Raw genomic sequence first — 21,350 nt, 5'->3', positions numbered from 1 at the left:
AAAGACTGGAAACAGAAACAGCTAGCCTTGCTTTTGGGGAAAATTACATTCTAAAGATAAAAACTATATTTTAGGGGGGGATTTCAGTCTTCGTAGAGTCAATATGTTTAGGTTTCACAACTACCTTTGAAGGATTCTGTGCTTCTCCACCTGAAAAATACAAACCATGAGTAACATTATCATTTAGTGAACTTTAGAGGTATTGGGAGGCTTATTTTGTCAGCCAGGCTAGCTGTTTGCAGTCATTATGCTAAGCTAAGCAGCTGCCAGCTGTACCTTCATATTAGACAGACAGATGTGTGTGGTATCAATCATCTCATTTGACTCTATTCCCAAAAGACAATTTGTAAAAGGAAAAGTTTTGCATTTTGGGAAATGCGCTCACTCGCTTTTCCATCACAGGGAACAAATCTTTGTAGGCTGAACTGAGAGTCAACAGATTCTGTGTGAGACAAGGCATTTATTGGAAGTTTTCAGATTATCGTTCCTGAATAATACCAATTACGTTTCACAAACACAAATCCTCAATTTGGCAATTTTTAGGTAACTTACCAATACCTACATCACAGATGATCAACGAGGATGGCACATTTAAATAGACACCATTCACCTGCGAGGGACTAATTAAGACATTTGAACAAAGTCTGAAATGAGAACTTCCTGTCAGCATCACCACTGCTGAGTGCATCTATATACTGTAGTTCTACTTTCTAAAACATTACAATGTCAAACAGTTCAGTCACTGGATAAAACTGCAGCAGGTGTGTGTCGAGGGAGGAAACAGCACATGGATGGAAAACGCTTACAAAACGTTGATGCGCGCACACGCACGCACACGCACACACACACACACACACACAGTTGGAAAGTTCTGCTTAACGCTCGAGAGGAACGGGCAACCGAATACGCTTCATCTAAAGGGTAAAAAGGTAAAGTAACGTCACAGGTCGTGTGCAGTGTCCTTCAGGTTCCTTGCTTCTGTTCGCTTCTCTGTTCTCTTCCCAGTCAATCAAATGGTCCCACTCAGAGTGATGTTCCATTTGAGTTCCTATTACACTCCGTAGATCTGTTTCCACACATGTGGAAGGCGTCCTGAAAGAGCCGGATAGCTGAACTCATCACAGGCCGGGACTCCAGCAGCCCTACCTGAGGCTATCTGCAGCCCAGCAGCGTCTCCTACACTTCCTGAACTGTCAACACACAAAACACCAGAGTTGCAAACAGGGGGGTGGGGGGGCAAAGAGGAGAAGGAACAGCTCATTATGAATGAAGTTAGAGAAGATCTCCCCGTCTTCCTCCGCGCTCTGCGTTAAACGCGTCCCATCAGTTCAAGTTGGCTAAAGGACGTGATGAGGTTATAGTGGGCCCTCTCGTCATCCGTCAGCTCCATGTTTCCAGGCCTGACCACCACCACCACGTTCACCCCGGCTTCTTCAGCTGCTTTAGCCTCTGAAAGGACAAATCTACGAGTGAATACGTAGATCCTGAATGTAATCCCACACTAACAGAGCCCTGCTGCAAAGAGAAAGTCATGCTGGTAAGCTGTGAACACCAAACTTCCTTTAAGGTTCCCTGCAGAGATCCTGATCACTGTCAGCACTATGGCCATGTTTCTACATGCAGGTCCTGGTTTGTTGTTTCATTATACACTGTGATGGACTGTAGGGGCTCACGCTTCTTGGAAACGGATATTATAATGAAAATACAACACAAGTGCAGTGTAAAATCGTAATGTATAAAAACCTGATTTCAGCAAATGTTACAGGGAACAAATCCTGCTGGCAAACATCTGTCGCTGTGAAGAGCTGAGCGAGTAAAAGACGACCTGATTTTCAACAAGGTATGAAGTTATAAATGAAGCATTTCTTTAAGAAGTAGGATTACTTTTTTTACTTTCATCTTTCACAGTTTCAAAATAAAACTGGACCTGAAGCCACAGTTTGCTCCCGACACAGTCAGTACTTAAAACACCCGGTTTGACAAACAGCTCAGCTTTTAAAGGCATTTTGTAGCTCAGAGTCTCTTAGCTCCTGTTTGGCAGCTTTTCACACATAGCTTCCATGAAGGAATGACTATTCCAGGTGTGGCTGCTCAGGAGAACAGAGCAGCACCACCCAAGAGTCTGTCAAACAATCCTACGAGCAGTTCTCTTAGAAGCTTCCAGACCTCAACTCTACTGTTCCTGTTAACTGACATTTCTTAATTATATCACAAAACCGAGGAAACAACTACCTGAAAACACTTTGCTGTCTTCTTACATCCTTCTCCTGCTTTAAGGGCATCAATTATTTACATTTTCAGAGTGCTCTGCAGCTGCTGCTTTGAAATTTGCATCACTTGGCCTTTCTCAATGATGATCGTGAACAAGTCGTAGACCTTACCTCGAGTGACGTCTGTCAAGAATGTGATTTCCTCGGGTTGACAGCCAATCCTCTCAGCAATCCTCTCGTAGCTTTTGCTTTCTACTTTAGCTCCTATACTGGTGTCAAAGTGACCATCAAATAACTGAAATGATAAAGCCACAACATCTACAACATCAACAGCAGTTACAAAGACAACTACATGATGTTTGAATGGAAATATCTTAATATTCTGATGAGTATTAAATAGATGATGCAAGGCGGCTGGACTTACATCTAAAACATCTCCTTCCACAGAGTGTCCAAACAGAAGTTTCTGTGCCTCCACGCTTCCAGAGGAGTAAATATACACTTTTAGTCCTTGTTCTTTCCATCTTTTGATGGATGGAATGACATCCTGGTAGATCCTGTTTGCAATAAGACCACGATCAGAAGATAAACCTTATTTAATCACCTTTATAAAGCTACTAGATATTTTTAATTAAAGATGAAAAGTGTTGAAAACTATCATCATTTCACTATAATCCACTCCGAATATGCTCCTGAGAATGGAAAACAATTGTAAACAGAGCTCAGATTCATTACATGTGATGTATCAGTCCAGGACCCTGCAAACGCCAGTTAGCTTTATCATTTGTCACAAGACAAACATGTAAAAGAGCTTTCCACAATCAAACATTTAGTCCAAACACTATTCCATTTAAAATATTCTTTATATGAGGCTCTGACCCCAAAATTATTATCATTACATCATTTTTCACTCTTGGTGGGTGCTTCAATAGCAAACATTACAGCCAGGGAACTGGCTGGAGAACGGGCGTGGTGTGCACGGCGCACAGAGCCTGTCCACATATTTTTACAGCAGACATAGAAAAGGGACAGAAAAGGACTCATGAATAACGGTAATTCACTGCTTGCCTTAATCTTACAGACGTTGTGAATGTGTCATTGCCCTGTTGCCTCCACACTCAAGCGCTGCATGTAACATGCAACGAATAAAACGAATTAAAGCAGCTGCGAGAAAACTGCTATAAAAAAGCTGCTACAGAGACCTGAATAGAAAATCAGCATTAAAATAACTACCCCCCCGGACTTAAAGGTCTTTTCAATTCACACCATGTGAGTCATTTGTTTTTTTCCTACTACTCAGTTTTAAATGCAGAACTGATGGAAATGCAGGAGATGTGAATCAGTCCTGGTTGATGAACGGTCATTGCTTCAGCCTGAACAGAACTTCTGTATAGATGTATGAATTTTGAAGTGAAGAAAAGGATCAGTGTACTTACTCGCCTTTGATTCTCCCAGAAGAATAAGCTGCTCTCCACATGTGACCTTGGAGCTGTTTGAGTGCTGTTGACTTCCTGTCTGCTGCCATCTGCCACAGCACATTATCCACTACTTCCCTAATGGCCTTCTCCTCATCTGTGTGAACCGTCTGGTCCACGGTGTGGACAGGACCCGAACGGTTCTGTTTCATGTCCTCTTCAATCTGCCACAACAATCAGGGAGCTTTATGGCTGCTTTGTGTTGTCTTTGCCAAAATTACATCAAAGATCTAGTAAAATGTCGACAGGTCAAATCCTCCAGCAGGGTTTCTGTTTTCTGGTAATAACCTAATACGCTGTTGAAGTCTGACACACCAACTCTGGTGATGATATATTAGCGGAAAGACGAACCAAGACGTTTTTTGCAAATTTATTTTGGTTCTGTCGAGTTTGAATCAAGTGAGTTTTACAGAAATAAAATTACTGTTTCTGTAAATGGAGTCTGGTGACTTTGGCGAAAGCGATTTAGTGATGACATTACTTTAACAAAAAGGCATCCTTTCTTAAAAGTGAATATTTGCTGGTTTTCCTATTCTTATATGATATTAAACTAAATACATTTGGGCAGTTGGTCAGACAAAACAAGCACCATGAATATTCCAGTTTGAGCTTTATGAAATTATGATTTATCTATTTTTTTATTTTTTTTCACTTTTACACCACATGATGAATGGATTAACCAAGAAAACAATGGTCCTGTCAATGAATAATAAATATAATCATTAGTTGCACTAACATACATGTCAAGGGCCAAAGTCTTCCCTCCTCTACTCATTAAGATGTTGACACAAAGAGACTGGAAGAGGTTGACTTTCTACAGAACATAGTGTACTAGATGCTGACATGTACGTCCTCGTCATGATGAATGATAACCTGCGATAATCTGGGAAGAAAAGTCTGCTTTTCAATTTGATTGATTCCCACTTGAAAACTCCTCAGCCTTTTACCTGTTTCTTTAAGAGATGAACATCTTGCTTGCACTCATCTTCTTCCCAGTGAGTCGATAAATAATCCTCAAGATGCTCCCTGATGTATGGAAATAAGATATCCTGCAAACAACAAAGAGGAGTCATTGGGTGTGTTATCACAGGCTCCTTACACGAGAAAAATGAATAAATCCAACACAAAATGTGCTGGTTCTTACATATTTATAAAATCAACATTGAACATATAACTAGCACTTTTTAATTAATTCATACTTCATTCATGTTTTTGTGCTTTTGGTGCAAAAAATATGTTTACTGTTAGTGTATTTTGTCCAGATGTTCGCAGGACTTAGTTAAAACGTTAACTGTTATGCTGCGTTCACGCCAAATGGGGCGGTCTATAAGAATGGGAAATGTCCTCTTGCTGGTCCTATGCGAGCTAAAACCACTGTACAATGACAATATAAAACCACATCCATTAAATCTGGCTTTAATTACTGACTACTGTAAGACGGATTTTGGCTGACATGGGTTCTCCATGTTTGTGTGTTTTTCATTCACTTCCTTATTATAAAGCACAAAGCCCGACATTTCGGAGCTTTTAACTATGACTTACATGTCGATGTGAACGTTATTTATAGGTGGGACAGATGTAATTACGATGACTCCAATATGACTTGAACGCGGCATATGGTCTGTTTTTAATCAGGCAGTGATTGTAATGATGCTAACAACTAATATGAGTAATGGAGAAAGACAGTAACGAAGTACACAAACAGAAGAAATAGAGTAGCGTTACACTGAGGTTTGAATGTTACAAGTTCACAATGGTCAAACACCGTCGAGCTATGCTGGTTTAGCTGACTGCTAGGGGGGGCAGTTAGCATGACCGTAGAGTCCCAGTCGTTTCTGAGCGCTACATAATTAGCAAACACTGCTATTAAATTATTATGCATAAAACACTGAAAAACAGTTTCGTCTTATATAACTTACCTTTACAAATGTGATTGGTGTTGTTGTTCCTTCAATATCTAGCAAGAGTGCACTGGAACGAGCAGGAATTGAAACAGTGGCCATTTTTAAGGAGAGTCTGCAGCTGGTTAGCTGACGTTAGCTTAATGTGCAGCACCGCAGCGTAAAAGCCTGGTAACGCTGCTCTTCGATGCTTGTTTAACGCGGACAGTTGAAACAAAGATTATCTGTGCGCTCAAAAATGTACCACCTGGTTAGCTGTTTATCCACTAGCTAGCTATTCTTGCCATTACCTCGCAGCTAACACTGACTCGACTTAAAAAACACTGTGCACACATGTTCAGATCAGGGCTGTCAGTTCGGCGGTGGCGCTATTGAGCGTAGTTTTGCGAGAAAGACGAGAAGAAGAAAATGCGGCGAAAACAAAACGACGACTACAAAACATCCTCCAAACTGTAACGTTAGATACGAAACTAATTTCCTTTTTACGGACGCACAGCTTGACTAGATTCAGGCTAACGTTACTGCTGGACTCACTAAGACTGCATAGATAGCTTGGTTTAATTATCGACAAGTTACAGCTAACGATAACATAATATTAGCTAGCCACTAGCTAGCGTTACCTGACGGCAAGCCAACTAGCTTAGCTTCGACGGGGAATTTTGACGTAGCTTGAGCTTGCGAGCTGTTTAGCAACAACTCTGGGCAGCATTTCAAAAGCCAAAACATGTCAGAAGACTACGAATTCAGCGATGACACGACCATGATGAGAATGGAAGAGGATGGAGAGGCTAACAGTGATGACCCGATGTCTGCGGCTGGGGACTGTGGCCTGATGGGGGGCGAGGCCGAGGGATCAAGAATTGACGCCAGTAAAAACGAAGAGGACGAGGGGTATGTTGGTGCAAGACTAATCTTACACTTGAAATCAATCTCCACTATTGAACACATTTTACCAACACGTATGATAACGTGAAAGACACTACAGCTGTGTTGTAAACACTAAATAGTGCTGTTTTTTCGAGTCTGCACAGAGTTATGGTATCCTCAAATTTGCTGTTTTGTCAACAGGAAGATGTTTGTAGGGGGGCTCAGCTGGGACACCACTAAAAAGGATCTTAAAGATTACTTTTCCAAGTACGGGGAGGTTGTAGACTGCACGTTAAAACTGGACCCCATGACTGGCCGTTCAAGGGGCTTTGGCTTTGTGCTCTTCAAAGATCCTGAAAGTGTTGACAAGGTATTGTTCTGCTCCCATCAGTAGTGTCTACATCATGTGTCCGAACAGCAAACCCAGGTACCGGGTTCTGATTAATCTGGGACTTTTGCTCTATATTAAGCCTCCGTGCTGGCCTTGCTTATTTCGCATGCTTAGCTCCACGACTTGAATTTAATGGTAAAAAATGAGGCACACACTGAAGTTAAATCAATTTCCACATCTTCGACTTATTTATTGATTCAAATGGTGAAAGAATGAATGAAGCAACGCTGAACAGTCTATCAGCAGGACATTAATTGGCAACTTCTGCATTTGGATATTCGATTAATAATTTACTTTCAAGCAAAATGGCAAAAGTATACTGTTACCATCTTAAATTAAGGGAATTGGTACTTTTCTCTCTTTTGCATCATTGTAAACTGAATGCAGTTGACTTTAGGACTGTTGGTCTGACCAAGTTAGAAATTTGAGTATGTCAGCGTGAGCTCTATGAACTTGAATCTCAAACCTTTTCTTAATTTTCTTGCATTTAAGAAATATAGTGGTGAATTGAAAAAAAAATGGCAGTCCGGTCTGATTATTAGGTTAACAACAAATAAACATTGTTTGCATTGGGGTCAGGTACCTTTAAATAATGCAATGTAAGGAACTGTGAATTAACATTTTTTTTTACATGCAGTTACTTTTTTGTATGACCCGTTTTGTCATTTGATTATTTTGTAATGAAGGTAGCCACACAGAAGGAACATAAACTCAATGGAAAGGTCATTGACCCAAAAAAAGCCAAGGCCATGAAGAGCAAGGAGCCCGTAAAGAAGATCTTTGTTGGTGGTCTCTCTCCAGACACTCCTGAAGAGAAAGTCAGAGAGTACTTTGGTGCCTTCGGAGAGGTACGTCTTTTTCTTACATTCCCAGATTTAGCTTTTAGTTGGTGCTGTGGCTCATTTTTTATGCTTTTTACAAATTTCTCTCTTGCGTGTCTGTATAACTGTGTGGGGCTAACGAGTCGAAGTGGAAAAAAAAAAACATCCTCTGAGGACGAGTAAATTTACTTTAATTGATAATGTGATCAGGTGGAGTCAATTGAACTTCCTATGGAGAACAAAACAAACAAAAGGAGAGGCTTCTGCTTCATCACATTCAAGGAGGAGGATCCAGTTAAGAGCATCATGGAGAAAAAATACCACAATATTGGACTCAGCAAGGTATGGGCTCTTTTTTTTTTTTAAGTAAACCTTTATTTACTGATAATTGGTTTGACACATATTATAGTGACTGTAATAACTGACTGATGGTCACTACGTACACAAATCAATTTAACTGGTGTTCCTTTAGTGTGAAATTAAAGTGGCCATGTCCAAGGAACAGTACCAGCAGCAGCAGTACTGGGGAGGCAGAGGTGGATACTCATCCAGGTCTCGAGGAAGAGGCGGTGGTGAGTGGGCAATACATTTGTGTTACATGTAAAGAAAACTGAAAATAATACTACCTGTTCGCCTTCTCAGTCCCAATCATTGTCAATTTTGACAGATGAAACTTTGAAATAAGAACGATATAGTGTTGGATCTATTTTTCCCCTTTCTTGCAGAGAAGATCAACAACAATCTCATGTCTGTACAGTAAATATGAAGCTAATGTCAGCAGGCTGTTAGCTTAGCATATAGACTAGAAACAGGGGAAAAACAGGGGCTAGCAACTCTAAACTTCAAGGCACAGGGACTTCCTGGAGTCCAAACAGAGACTCCCTGTGCCTTACAAAGAAATTAATAACACCACTTTCTCTTATCTGTGTTTATACGGATTAAACAAACAAGATATCAACCCCGCCCACGAAATATATATTCGGCACGTTACCCCCATAAAACTAGAACTTCATTTTAATTCTGCTTTTTTTGTGCAGGTTGGCACTTTAGACCTTGAACATCCACGAGTAAACAGACATGGACAACCCCACTGAAACAGATGTGTGATCAAACATTTGACGAAAAGCATTTTAATTTAAATCCTGTTTATTTTCAGGTCCCAATCAAAACTGGAACCAGGGTTATGGCAACTACTGGAATCAAGGCTATGGAAATTATGGCAATTATGGTTACAATAATCAAGGATATGGAGGATATGGTGGTTATGATTACCCTGGTTACAACAACTATTATGGATATGGTGACTACAACGGTAAGCAAATCCATCACACCTTGATGGGTTTAAGTTTCATGTCAACTATTCCTTTTACTTTCTGTTGCTTTTGAAATAATAAAAACGTTGTACTGCACTCGTAGATCAATCTGGTGGATATGGCAAGTCGCCTCGGCGTGGTGGTCACACCAACAGCTACAAGCCGTATTGATGGGGGAAACCCTCATCTTCAATTAGGTATGTGAGAACAAAAATACACCACTTCCTGTTAACTTAAAGTAGTCATATTTACTTTGCTGTTTGGTAACATAATGTGTAATTTCCTCTTGTAAATTTCTTTTTCTCAGCACCCTCAAGTGCTTTACAGTAGTGGTAACATAGAGGCTACACTCTTGTGGCGATTATTTTAACAGCTGGCCTTCTGCTGCCTCTTTTGCACCTTCTTTCTTTTTTAAACTGTAAAGTTAACAGGTAAAGTACTGCTACTACAGTAAATGGATGCCAAAGTTAAGGATGTGCAAGGAAACAGAAAAGGAAGTGTGTTGTCTCCTAACTCTGACATACCTTGTTTGTACCTGCCAGCGGAGCTTCCTTGCAGGCCATGAGCTGACTCCCAGATACTCTCAGGGCCCGCTCAATGCGGACCGGGTACGAGAAGCATACGCTCTCGAATGCTGCCATTTGGTATGGTCTTACAACATCCTGTATCAGCATTTCTAAACTAAAACAATATGGGACACGTCCAGCTTTGTCATCTTTCTTTCCATTTTAATTTGTTTGCAACTGTTTGTAATGTAAAACTTAAATTATACACATGTAATTGTCATTTTTTACAGGCCCTTACTCCCCCACAAGTAATGATTATAAATATGAAAAAATAACTATTTGCTTTTCAAAGGATACGTACAGCATTCTCTGGACTTCCCAGTTCCTATTGTTAATATATGCATTTCTAATCTTATCTATCATGCTTGTTTCTTTATTTAGCTCTTGTAGCCTGTAGTCCATGAGCTAAAACCTGGTTCGTATTTGGACTCTACTGTGTTGGGGGATAAAGTGCTTTACTTTGTGTACATGTATTGCTCTGTTTTGTCTTACTGACAGCGATGGAAAAGACTCCTCTTTTGTTAATTTTCTTGTAACGAATTTTCCTCTTATGACCTTTTGTAAAACAACAAGTGTCACTACATTTCCAGAAAGTTGCATGTAATGCTTTCTTTAATGTGTATTTTTGACCAATCAAAGGTTTCTTCCATTTAGTATTTTGGCTTTGACCTCTTCAATTTATTGCGCTTCAGGATTTCTAGCTTATGGACTAACTTTTTTTTAACTGTAAACTGTTAAGCTAATTGTTCTCAGTTTGTCTTATTGTTTTTACATTGGACATTATAAACACGGGGATTCCTATTTTTTTTTATAATTTAGCCTTTTTGTGTTCATCTGGAGCTGATAAGTTCTCGTTTGTTTTTCGTAGGTTTCAGAGTGATGAAAGACAGCTGTGGGCTGGTGGAGCTTTGACCAGAGAGATGATGGTATCCAGCAAAGATCACTAGCTGATTGTAAGGAAATAAATGAAGAGCACTGTGGCCTACAGCGCATTTCCTCTATATTTACCAGAGTATTTGTTGTATCTTCAGAGTTTTGGATTTTGATGTTTGGCATTTATTTAGATTACTGCAACATTTCTGCATCCCTTCTTGTTTTTGTATTTATTGTTCTCATATGCTATTTGTGAATTGCTTCATTTATTACATTACTGAAATGTTAGTTTGGTTGGAACAGATAACACACATATATACAGTACTGTGGTAGCAAAGATATGAAATGCATTGTTACAATTTATCCTCTTCATCATAGTTATCAGTCTTATAATACATATGTTATCACAGTTTGACATTCATAAACTTACAGTATATATATATATATATATATATACACACACACAGGCAATTATACATAAATGCGACAAAATAAAAGTAATAAACACACATTTGGCATTGTGATCCTTTGTGAAATAGTGAGAGTTGTATTACGTCACATGTGACTGACTGTTGGAGTGTTTAAGGAAGTATTTCAGCTTCTGACAGTTGAAGCTCTGCAGCTTCGTTGTCTATCAAAATCTTTATCACAGAGTATCAATAAGCTGTCAGATGTTACAAAATCAACCCTTAAGATTTACAGGAATATTTTCCTCTTGAAATGATCAGAGACTCTGATGAGAGCAATTAAAAGCTGAGTGCAGGTGAGCTTCATCCACCAGCTCCATCGCTTTCAGTCCTGAACTGGTGAAGGAGTGCAGGTAGGATTTATATAACGTTTGTGGCAAAGAGGATGATGAGGATGATGATGATCAGCACAATCACGCCGATTATAATCATCATTTTAATGTTTTTCCACCAGTATTTCCTGGCAACCCGTGTGGATGTTCTTTGGAACGAGTCAGCCTGAAAAAAATAAAATAAGGGAGATATAATAAGACACCAGTGATGGAAGAAGTGCTCGGATCTGTAATCTAAAGGAGGAGGACACCAGTTTTACACATCAGAGGCTACTCAGTTCTGTTTCGCATGTGAAAAAACTCGACAGCTACATTACATCTGATAAATTTCAGTTAGATCTGAAGAGGCCACAAGTTTGATCAAATAAAATCTGAGTTAGCCTCTGCTAGAGGCTCGAGACTATGCTGCAATTAACGATGATAGAATTGGTGCCAGATTTTGACCAGGAAGGGATATATGTGGAATAAAAGGCATCAAGTTTGCTCTTGTTGATGCCACAATGAGTCTGCTAACGTTAGAGGACTGCAGGGCTGAATCGGTGGAGTACTCCAATAAAAGTACCAATATTGTAATTTAAAAGTAATCCTGCATGTAATGCAAGTAATGTACTTGAACATTTACTTAAAGCATCAAAGCTGAAAACATTGGCTCTGCAGAAACATGGCCCCTGTGACTGATGTTCAGATGTTAAAACTGATGCATCAGTGTGAAGGCGGCATTTTACTGCTGTAGCTACAGTAGGCAGCTCGCTGAGGGGTCGGGCCCCCTTAAAAGGGTCACAAGCTCAAACTAAAGAGTTGTGAGACGATCGACAGGAGAGGAAAGAAGAAAAAACTGTTATATAAATTAGTTTTCATTTGTTGAGCATTTCTTTACTTTCTGCCTTGTTGTTAAATAATGGACAGTTTTACCACTTTGGGCCTTAAACAGTTATTGAAATGAAACCATTTGGAAGGTTTAAAGTGGAAATGTTTGATTAATACATATATTCTATGCTGTATTTATGTTAAATCATCTGAAAAGTAACTGCTCAGCATAGCAAATACTCAAGTATAGTAAAGTATCTTCAAATTGTACTTAACTGCAGTACTTGAGCTTTGTTGTTTTAATGGGTCACAAATACTCACAGACGCCTGCAGGTCATCGGTTTTGTCAATCAGGTCATCTAATCTTTCGCCCCTCTCCAGCACTTTGCTGATGTTGTCTGTCAGGATGACTTTAACCTCGTTGACTTGACTTTGCACGTTGTCCATAGTGGAAGGGGGGCCGGAGGCCGCCGACTGGGGGCTTGTGTCGGCCTGTGTAAAGGAAGGACAAACTGGTCACAATCATCACATATTTACCAGCGTGCAGAGCACACTGAAAGCAGGCAACAACGACCTCTGCGGTCACAACGCTGAATGACGCAACCTCACTTCCTGCAAGTGAGATAACAGGAAAAGGCCGCTATCAGTTTACAGAGGCCTGTGTGATTGTCACATGAACAGCTCGAGCGCTTAGGTTACAAAGTAAACCTGGTTGTCAGACCCATAGAGATCATTTCAGATGATATCAAGGTGAAAACAAGCGGTGACACCTGAAGAACAAGATTTAAGATGAAAACTTTACGTGTAAACTGATTACAGAGAACCTGACGTACCATAGCAGCAGCGTTTCTCAGTCAGGAGCCACAAAACAGCTTCATACAAGCACGAAAGACCTCCACAGAGAGCTGTGATCCCGTCCGACCGGTAGCATAAACAAACTGACTGTATGAGTCACACAGTAAGCGCTGAGCAGACGTGTGCTGAAGGTTGCACCTTTCCTGAGTTACTCATTAACTGACCCGTTGCCTCAATCAAAGTTTCATCGACAGGAGCAGGAACCAGACGTCACTGCTTCAAAGAACGAGCCGGATCATTGCTGAGCTGTATTCTCATTTCCTGCTTTTCATGAACTAAGCTGCCACATATTCATCAGACAAGTGCAGCAATATCAACAGGTTCAGACAAGTGGTTCAAAGAAGGAAACTGTTTAACCGACTAAAACCTCTCTGATACACGTACGTACATACCATCAGCGGATAGAGCGACGGATGCAGGGCAGAGCTGGACTGATAGTCTGAGCAAAGGGCTCTCTGTTCCACGCAGGGATATTTGCAAGGCAATAAAGGGGTGAAGTCACTCTGTTGCTTCACTTCATTTCCTCATCCTGTGCTGTGCAGCTTGTTGTTCGAGCAGTAAAGCAACCAGCTGCTGACAGTTTGTGCTTCATTCATGCTGTTCAGAGGCAAGAATTAACTGTGTAACGGGAACTCAGCTTTTCTACACTTTACTGCATTAATTGAAGATGAGAAACGCATCAGGAAATATGTCACACCACCAACCTGCAGTCTGTGGTCTAAACTAGGCTAATGTGTGATGATAAAACTGACAGGGGTGGAGCAAGTATCCAGGTCATTTACTGAAGTTAAAGGAGCAGAACTGTAATAAATAAATACTATATTAGAAGTAAAACTTAAACTGCATTTAAAATGTTACTCAAGCAAAAGTACAAAAGTATTATAATATAAATAAACTTTATTCATATAGCACAGTTCATGCATAAAATGCAACACAAAGTGCTTAATGTAAAAGCAAATAACAATAACATGTGTGATAAAACAATAAAAACAAGGAAATAAAAAAATAGAGTATATTTAAAAGAACAGGTGAAGACAAGATAAAAAGCTTCCTTTATAAATATTTGGTGACTGTCCTGATATCTATATGTTGTATGATAGAGCTTTTATTCATTTTTTATACTTCGGTGGTTTAATTTACTGTATAATAATGAATTGTGTTAAATTATATATATTTTTAAAATCTTCATCTGCAAAGTAACTACAGGTACATGATAAATGCAGTGGAATAAAAGCACAATATTCCCCTATGATATGTGGTGGAATAGAATGGAGTGCATGATTGTGTACAGTATGTGCATGTATACATGTCTGCATACAGTATATACAGCGTGCAGGATTATGGTAACAGTGTCAGTGCATGATAACGTGCACATGTCAGAAGAACTTGCACTTAAATTGTGAGAATATACTCTCTAAAGGAAGTAAATGGATGTTTTAACGACACTGTGTGACTGATGTTAACTGTTCATCAGGGTGAAGAAACTGTTCTTGTGTCTGCTTGCTTTGTTGAAGAGAGCTCTGTAGCGCCACCCGGAGGGGAGAGGTTGGAACAGGTTGTGTCCAGGCTGCGGTGGATCTACAGCTATATTTCCTGTCTGTTTCCTGACTCTGGATGTGTCTAAATCCTGAATCACTGGCACCAATGATCTGTAAAGTAACTAAAGCTGCTGGACAAAGTAGTGGAGTAAAAAGTAAAATATTTGAGAAGCAGTGGAGAAGAAGTGTAAAGTTATCTGAAATGGAAATACTCATGTAAAGGATCCTCAGTTTCTGCTTCAGTACATGAGTAAATGTACTGAGTTACTTCCCACCTCTGAGTGATTACAGGAATCATAGACTTGAGTTTTGTAGAGCTACTCAGTGAAGTAACACTTCACTTGTAAGGTATCAAGACATTATAGGCCAATAAAAAATACAGTAATGAAGTAGGAAGGAGTAATGAAACAACAGCACATTGCATAAAGCACAATGTTCCAGTATTCTAGGGGTTAAACACGAGGGACGATCCAAACAACATAACCACATGTACAATATAACACGTATCATTATATTGCCCCTGCAATAAATCTGACCTTTGTGAAGGTTGTGATACTTGTATATATATGAATACTTGTTTAGCTGCAGCTGCCCGTGTGTGTACTTGCAGCTTCTGTCACATAAAGTCCTGTTCACTCTGCTGCGTTCACCTGACTGTTGCTGATTAAGTTGCGGATTCAAATTAATAATCATCAACAAATAAATTCTGATATAATGTTATAAGTTAAGATTTGCTAAACTTTATTGATTGACTGGGGGAAATTCACAAGCTTCCCAGCAACACACAAAGAAATTAAAATTAGATTAACTTTTAACATTAAACATCATCAAAGGAATGAAGGAATCAGTGATTGTGATGCAATAACATAATTAACGTTCTTATGAAATTAACTGTTCTGCATCATGAGAACATCTGAATTTTGAATTCAGGTCTTTTACTTGTAACAGAGGTGTTTTACACTGCAGTGTCAGTATGTCCACTTAAGTAAAAGATCTGAGTACTTCTTCCATATACAGCAATAGCAATATGTGACCGAATTTCAGTAGCAGAATGCATAAGTACGCTTACTGAGGTATTGTACTTAAGTGAAAGGTGGAAGTGCTCGTATTTTACTTCATTTTATATGAATTTCTACACTCCACTACAATTTCAATTCAATAACTTTAGCCACAATTTAGAGTATTCATGCAAAATAAAAGCCAACTTATAAATTAGATATTATTCCAGATGAAATATTGTATTTTATTATATTAGATTGCATTGTATTATATTAGATTGCATTATATTATATTATATTATATTATATTATAGACTATAATATACTGTATAGTACAGTATAGCATAGTATAGTACAGTATATTCCATGAAGAGGTCCCTGACGTGTTGCGTCATAACAGCGCCATCTTGAGGCTGTCCCGGCTGCTGCCTGAAGGACTTCCTCCTGAAAACGTCCGTCCTGGTTCGGTCCACGCAGCCGTTCACAGAAGTTCCGCCGCAGAGAAAACGACTCACTGAAGCTGGACTTTTAGAAGAACATTTCTCGTCTCCTGGTGAAAAACTTCACCAGTCGCTTTCTGCCGTGCCTCCGTTAAATCCGCCGGTCAGTCGACCCGCCTGCTGCCGCCTCTCCTCGGCTGAACCTTCATGGTTAATTATTTGTTTTTTATAATCAGTGTCGGCGGGCATCAGAGTTTCCGTTCTCTTAAAGCGCGACCTCCTGTCATCCCGTTCAGTTTGTGCGACTTTAATTCAGGTGACGTGCGGCGACCGACGAGCTGAAAATGAATCCGAGCGGAACCAGCAGCGGGAAGACTTTCCTGTTCACATCCGAGTCTGTTGGAGAGGGACACTCCGGTACTGTGAGCGCGACGGCCGATCACACAGCCACGATCATATTTATCTGTGTAACTGTACAGCGAGCACGCTGCGCGGACATGTGTGGACATGTAGAGGCTTTGTGTTGTGGTCAGTGGTGGAAGAATCAGTCAGATCCTTCAAAGTACTTCAGTAAAAGTATTCTAAAAGTCACTGAAGTAGACGTGCAGTATTAACTGCAAAATGTTGAGTCATGGTGCTTTTATGTTGAAACAGCTACAAGCCCAGTTCAAGATTAGAAGAGCTTTATTATGTAACTCAGGTTTGAAGTGTAAGTACTACACCTGTGTAGAAAAAACACAGAAAACTTTGTACTGTTGAAACAGTTAGAGTGTGGCTCTGCAATCGGCACTTTATCACAGTTTAATGGCCACTCTATCACAGATTCTCTGCAAGATTTATTTAAAGATAAAGTTCAAGATTTGCTTTGCTGCCGAAAGTTAGATGAGAAAGTCAAGTCAGAAAATATCAGTATTTCTCAAATACTTTCCCGACTACTCCGTTTAAATTGAACTTATTGTCATTATATGTTATATGCTGTCAAATTTAAATATATCCAGCATAAAAATACTGGAATCAGCCTAAAAAAGTACATGTACCAGTGAGTTTGTGACTGTAACTGTAATCAACCAGAGAGCCTCCAAATTTAAAGAAAGTAGATTTGTTTATCTTCTATGCATAAATTATTAAATCGCATTCAGTAACTTTTATGATCAATGAAAATATGACCGCAGCGTCCTCACTGGTCGCTGCCACTCTGTGGTTGTAATCTTCTTTACATTTACAGCTTCTTTACTTTTATGTCTCTGACTTTGTGTCACAGATAAAATGTGTGATCAGATCAGTGATGCTGTACTTGATGCTTACCTGAGTCAAGACCCCGACTCCAAGGTGGCCTGTGGTGAGTTCACTGCCCTATGATCTATTGATGTTATTATATGACTCATAAGAATCATATAGAACGCAAGGTATTATTCAGAGTAGAGTAATTCTACGTCTTAAATCATGTCTGGACGGGACCTTTAAGTACATTTGATAAAAACCTCTCATGTATTTAATGCTTACTTTTAAAAAAGCTCTTTAAACATTCATTGGAATAATTAAATTTTGAGCCAAATTCATTTTCTGTCTTGTCTTGGTTTCACAGGAGTACACAGACTCTTAAACCTTGTCCTGATATGTCAGTGAACTAAAAATCAGAACTGTGTAGCTGTCAATACTCGCGTGAATCTGTCCGTGAAGGAGTGTTAATAACTAATGATTATACAGCCAATCATCTAAGACTGGCTCAATGTTCGCCATATAAATCAAAGTTCAACACGGCGTTATGACATTCAGCTCCCTGCGAAGCATGTTAGCTAACGACAAACCTCGTCACCTTGTTCACCTTGTGCTCTGTTGTGCTTTGTTTTCTGTGAAGCTCTGTCAGACCTGGTCATGAAAAAAGTACACAAGAACTGAGGGTTTTCTGAATTTATGATGATGATTACATAATACATCCAGGTCTGCATGAGGTAGAAACACTGATTTCCGGACTCAGATTCTGGCTTGTTAAAGCAGAATGTGTTGTTACAGAATGTGTGGCGAAGACCGGCATGATTTTACTGGCTGGAGAAGTGACATCGAAGGCCAAAGTGGATCTCCAGTCAGTGGTCCGGAACACCGTCAAGTCGATTGGCTATGATGGTTCTTCAAAAGGTGCAGTATGGTGGGATTCAGCAGTCCAATTTAATAACTGAACATTGTGCAGAATCTTGCAGGGAAATTAAGTGAATGAGTCCCAACTGTGATCCGCAGGTTTTGACTATAAGACCTGCAACGTGCTGCTAGCGTTGGAGCCGCAGTGTGTGGAGATAGCCGACTGTGTGTTTCAAGGCCGGGATCAGGACAACATTGGTGCAGGGGACCAGGTTCAGTATTTCACCTGTAAATCCTCAGCAGGATCCAGTCTGCCATGTTTCACCATGTGGATTTATAATTGTTCTGTTGTGAGGATGGTTGTAAAAAGTCACTTTAGTGAGGAAACATAGTACATTTGCAGTATTCTCATACACAGTGATAGTTGTCATTCATTGCTGTGTGTTTTTATTGGCTACTTCACTTTGTATTTGATGTAAATGTTACAAAATGTTTCAACAATTTCAACAAAAGACGACCTCGGCGTCCATTAAGGCTCTACTAGCTAAATGCTAAGGGCAGCATGCTCACAATGACAATGCTAAAATGCTAATGTTTAGCAGATGTATGCAGCCTTCAAATGGAACTCGTGAACTCCGCTGCTGCTGCTGCGATGTGCTGATTTGGGTTTGAAGTGTGAACTTTTGAGTGGATGAACCAGAGCATTAGATGAAACGTCAGAAGATCACCAGAGTTATTGCAAATGATCCGGTGGGAAACAGAAACGTCTAAATGAAATTTCACAACAATCCATTCAGTTGTTGTTGAGACATTTCACACATTTCAAAACTACAAATCTCAGCCTTACAGTGACGCTAGAGGAAAAGTCAGCTGCCTGGAGCCTCACTGGCTAATACAAAAAACATCTATCATTTACAAACAACATTCAGAAGCCTTTTCAGCTGTATTTACTTTATTGTGAAGGCTTGAATTTGAATGGAACTGTTGGCGTGACTTCCATCTTCATGGCTGCTGCTCGTCTCTTTCAGGGCTTTATGTTTGGCTACGCCACAGATGAGACTGAGGAGTGTATGCCCTTAACCATCCTCCTGGCTCACAAGCTCAACCGCAGGATGAAGGAGCTGTCACGCAATGGAGAGTGTCCTTGGATACTACCAGACTCCAAATCACAAGTGAGCCACCTCACAAGAAAAACAACGGGGGGCATTTTAAAAACCTACACTGGTGCACTCTGGGTCAGGTGCTGTGAACTGCAAAATTGCTGGTCTGACTCTGACCTTTGTTGCATGACTTTCACCATCTCTAGCCCTCATTTTCTGCCTGTTAAAATCCTGAAAACAATATCCTGACTGTCCTGTTTACTCCTGCAGGTCACAGTGGAGTACAGAGACAACATGGGAGCCATGGAGCCCATGCGTGTTCACACTGTGGTCCTCTCAGTACAACACATCCCAGAGATCACCCTGGAGGAGATCAGACGCCATCTGATGGAGAAGGTGGTGAAGGTTGTCATTCCTGCCAAGTACCTGGATGACAAGACCATCTACCATCTTTTGCCAAGTGGGAAATTCCTTATAGGTGGCCCCCTGGTGAGTAAGGACTAAACTGCAGAGGGAAACATAAAAAAAAAAGATCAATCAGTGTGATTGTCTGATGTTTGCGTGCAAGCAGCGGCTGACTGATGCTTTTGTATCACCAGAGCGATGCAGGACTCACAGGGCGTAAAATCATAGTGGACACATACGGAGGATGGGGAGGGCACGGAGGAGGGGCTTTCTCTGGGAAGGACTACTCGAAAGTGGACCGGTCCGGAGCTTATGCGGCTCGCTGGGTTGCCAAGTCTTTGGTCAAAGCTGGACTGTGCAGGAGAGTCCTCGTTCAGGTGAGGCAAGTTAAAGCTGCACTTGTTGCTCAGATTTAAATAATAATGCTGCAGCTATTGTGCATCCAGCTTCCATGCAGACAGGGGAGGCTAGTTAGCCTAGCTTGTCAGTGCTAGCACTGAGTCCCAATAAACTTTTCTTTCATATTGTTTCCGTTATTTATCTACGTTTTGGACAGAATATATACACTGATGTCTTATCTGTCATGCCCTTTAGATCTCCTATGCTATCGGTGTGAGTCATCCACTCTCCATCTCAGTGTTTCACTACGGCACGTCGAACAGGGATGAAGACGAGCTGCTGCAGATTGTACAAAAGAACTTTGACCTGAGGCCTGGTGTCATTGTGAAGTATGTATAATTGCTTTCATAGCTGAAATCATTGTATTTCCGTCTATTTCTGTAAATTTAACAGTGTAATATTGGTGTGTTTCTTCTGCAGAGAGCTGGGTTTGAAGCGGCCAATTTACCAGGCCACTGCCTGCTACGGTCACTTTGGCAGAGAGGAGTTCCCCTGGGAAAAACCGAAGCCTCTGGTGTTTTGAGTTTGTGGTCGATCACATTTCAGTCATAAAACTATCAAGAGTTCAGTTTTAATCACAGATTTCCATATATTCTAAATACAGCAGTGTCACTGAAAACAAATGTCTTTTCTCTGTCATGTCTTAATTTCTGACCTTAAACTGTAAGGCAGTGGTCAGTGCCTTTGTTCAAGATTAAATTTTGATTTTGTTTATTTTTTTTTTTAACAAAACCGTGATTGAGGTACTTTCCTGTATGAGAGACTAGTGTTTGTTCAAAATAATCATGCAATAAATGTGATGTTTTTCGGAAATCTTGGGAGTAACTGTGAGACGCCATCAAATTTATGTTAATCATGCATTTTGCTAACATGTAATAAATAATATTTGGTGATTAAAAAGCTGCATAAAAATACTGTTGTGTTTTATCACTGGTTGGTAAGTGGAATTTAAGACTTCCTCAAGTACTTTCCTTCATTAACAATTATATCTAAATAACATATATATGTATTTGGCTAATAATTTATTGGCTTATTATTGTCAAGAGTTAGATGAAAGACTGATACCACTCTCACGTCTGTTGAAAATGAAATGGTTAGCCTAGTTTAGCATAAAGACTGGAAACAACCAACAAACATGGCTAGCGTTAGCTTGGTTATATCTGTTAGCTAAGATAACAGCCTCCTGGCTTTAGCTTCATATTTAGTGAACAATCATAAGAGCCAATCAATCTTCTCACCCAACTCTTGAAGTTATTACTTGTAAATAAGGCTGTCAAAAAATTGTAGCTAAGTAAAAAGTAGACCACAATATTTCCCTCCAAATGTAGTGCAATGCAGCTAGCATAAAGCAGCAGAAAATGGAGATACCCAAGTAAAGTACAAGTACCTCAAAATTGTATTTAAGTACAGTACTGGAGTAAATGTACTTCGTTACATTCCACCACTGCTCACAGGGGCCATTTTTCTGCATTGAGTATTTTTAATTTTGATTCTTTAAGTTCATTTTGCTATTCAA

At 40.0% G+C, this 21,350-nt stretch overlaps 3 protein-coding genes across 7 annotated transcripts; 2 read left to right on the top strand and 1 right to left on the bottom strand.

The window, feature by feature from the left end:
- Positions 1-452: 452 nt before the first annotated feature.
- enoph1 (enolase-phosphatase 1) lies at positions 453-5,955 on the bottom strand. The gene is made up of 6 exons (XM_041959641.1): positions 5,605-5,955; positions 4,633-4,734; positions 3,647-3,849; positions 2,635-2,767; positions 2,382-2,505; positions 453-1,449 (listed from the first exon to the last, which is right to left on the bottom strand). Exons 1-6 carry the CDS (start codon positions 5,686-5,688, stop codon positions 1,310-1,312), a joined length of 786 nt encoding a protein of 261 aa, XP_041815575.1. The 5' UTR covers positions 5,689-5,955; the 3' UTR covers positions 453-1,309.
- Positions 5,956-5,972: 17 nt separating this feature from the next.
- On the top strand, positions 5,973-10,926 carry LOC121622711 (heterogeneous nuclear ribonucleoprotein D0-like). Of its 5 annotated transcripts, XR_006007799.1 has the most exons (9): positions 5,973-6,477; positions 6,655-6,823; positions 7,531-7,692; positions 7,876-8,007; positions 8,138-8,237; positions 8,822-8,977; positions 9,082-9,175; positions 9,521-9,622; positions 10,413-10,926. XR_006007799.1 is itself a non-coding variant. In XM_041959640.1 (8 exons), exons 1-7 carry the CDS (start codon positions 6,311-6,313, stop codon positions 9,147-9,149), a joined length of 954 nt encoding a protein of 317 aa, XP_041815574.1. In that variant the 5' UTR covers positions 5,973-6,310; the 3' UTR covers positions 9,150-9,175; positions 9,521-10,926. The 5 variants fall into 5 exon arrangements, 3 of the variants coding, with proteins under 3 accessions (XP_041815574.1, XP_041815573.1, XP_041815572.1); XM_041959640.1 differs by having other exon boundaries at positions 9,521-10,926; XR_006007798.1 differs by having other exon boundaries at positions 5,974-6,477; positions 9,082-9,622.
- Positions 10,927-15,828: 4,902 nt separating this feature from the next.
- mat2al (methionine adenosyltransferase II, alpha-like) lies at positions 15,829-20,665 on the top strand. The gene is made up of 9 exons (XM_041960414.1): positions 15,829-16,271; positions 17,116-17,193; positions 17,868-17,990; positions 18,090-18,202; positions 18,959-19,102; positions 19,301-19,519; positions 19,630-19,812; positions 20,030-20,163; positions 20,255-20,665. The coding sequence occupies exons 1-9, from the start codon at positions 16,199-16,201 to the stop codon at positions 20,355-20,357; spliced, it is 1,170 nt and encodes a 389-aa protein (XP_041816348.1). The 5' UTR covers positions 15,829-16,198; the 3' UTR covers positions 20,358-20,665.
- The last annotated feature ends 685 nt before the right edge of the window (positions 20,666-21,350 follow it).

The sequence above is a fragment of the Chelmon rostratus genome, chromosome 19 (genome assembly GCF_017976325.1).
Source record: "Chelmon rostratus isolate fCheRos1 chromosome 19, fCheRos1.pri, whole genome shotgun sequence".
NCBI classification, from domain to species: Eukaryota; Metazoa; Chordata; class Actinopteri; order Chaetodontiformes; family Chaetodontidae; genus Chelmon; species Chelmon rostratus.
This window is presented reverse-complemented; position numbering and strand designations above follow the sequence as displayed.

Bases quoted from the DNA above. Each gene is read 5' to 3' on its own strand.
- enoph1 (XM_041959641.1), bottom strand. From the start codon at position 5,688: ATGGCCACTGTTTCAATTCCTGCTCGTTCCAGTGCACTCTTGCTAGAT. The intron at 4,735-5,604 runs GTAAGTTATATA...TGTTGTTTGCAG, and splicing joins CACCAATCACATTTGTAAAG to GATATCTTATTTCCATACAT. The intron at 2,768-3,646 runs GTAAGTACACTG...TATTGCAAACAG, and splicing joins TCTGGGAGAATCAAAGGCGA to GATCTACCAGGATGTCATTC.
- LOC121622711 (XM_041959640.1), top strand. From the start codon at position 6,311: ATGTCAGAAGACTACGAATTCAGCGATGACACGACCATGATGAGAATG. The intron at 8,008-8,137 runs GTATGGGCTCTT...GTGTTCCTTTAG, and splicing joins ACAATATTGGACTCAGCAAG to TGTGAAATTAAAGTGGCCAT. The intron at 8,238-8,821 runs GTGAGTGGGCAA...GTTTATTTTCAG, and splicing joins GTCTCGAGGAAGAGGCGGTG to GTCCCAATCAAAACTGGAAC.
- mat2al (XM_041960414.1), top strand. From the start codon at position 16,199: ATGAATCCGAGCGGAACCAGCAGCGGGAAGACTTTCCTGTTCACATCC. The intron at 16,272-17,115 runs GTACTGTGAGCG...TTTGTGTCACAG, and splicing joins TGTTGGAGAGGGACACTCCG to ATAAAATGTGTGATCAGATC. The intron at 17,194-17,867 runs GTGAGTTCACTG...GTGTTGTTACAG, and splicing joins CGACTCCAAGGTGGCCTGTG to AATGTGTGGCGAAGACCGGC.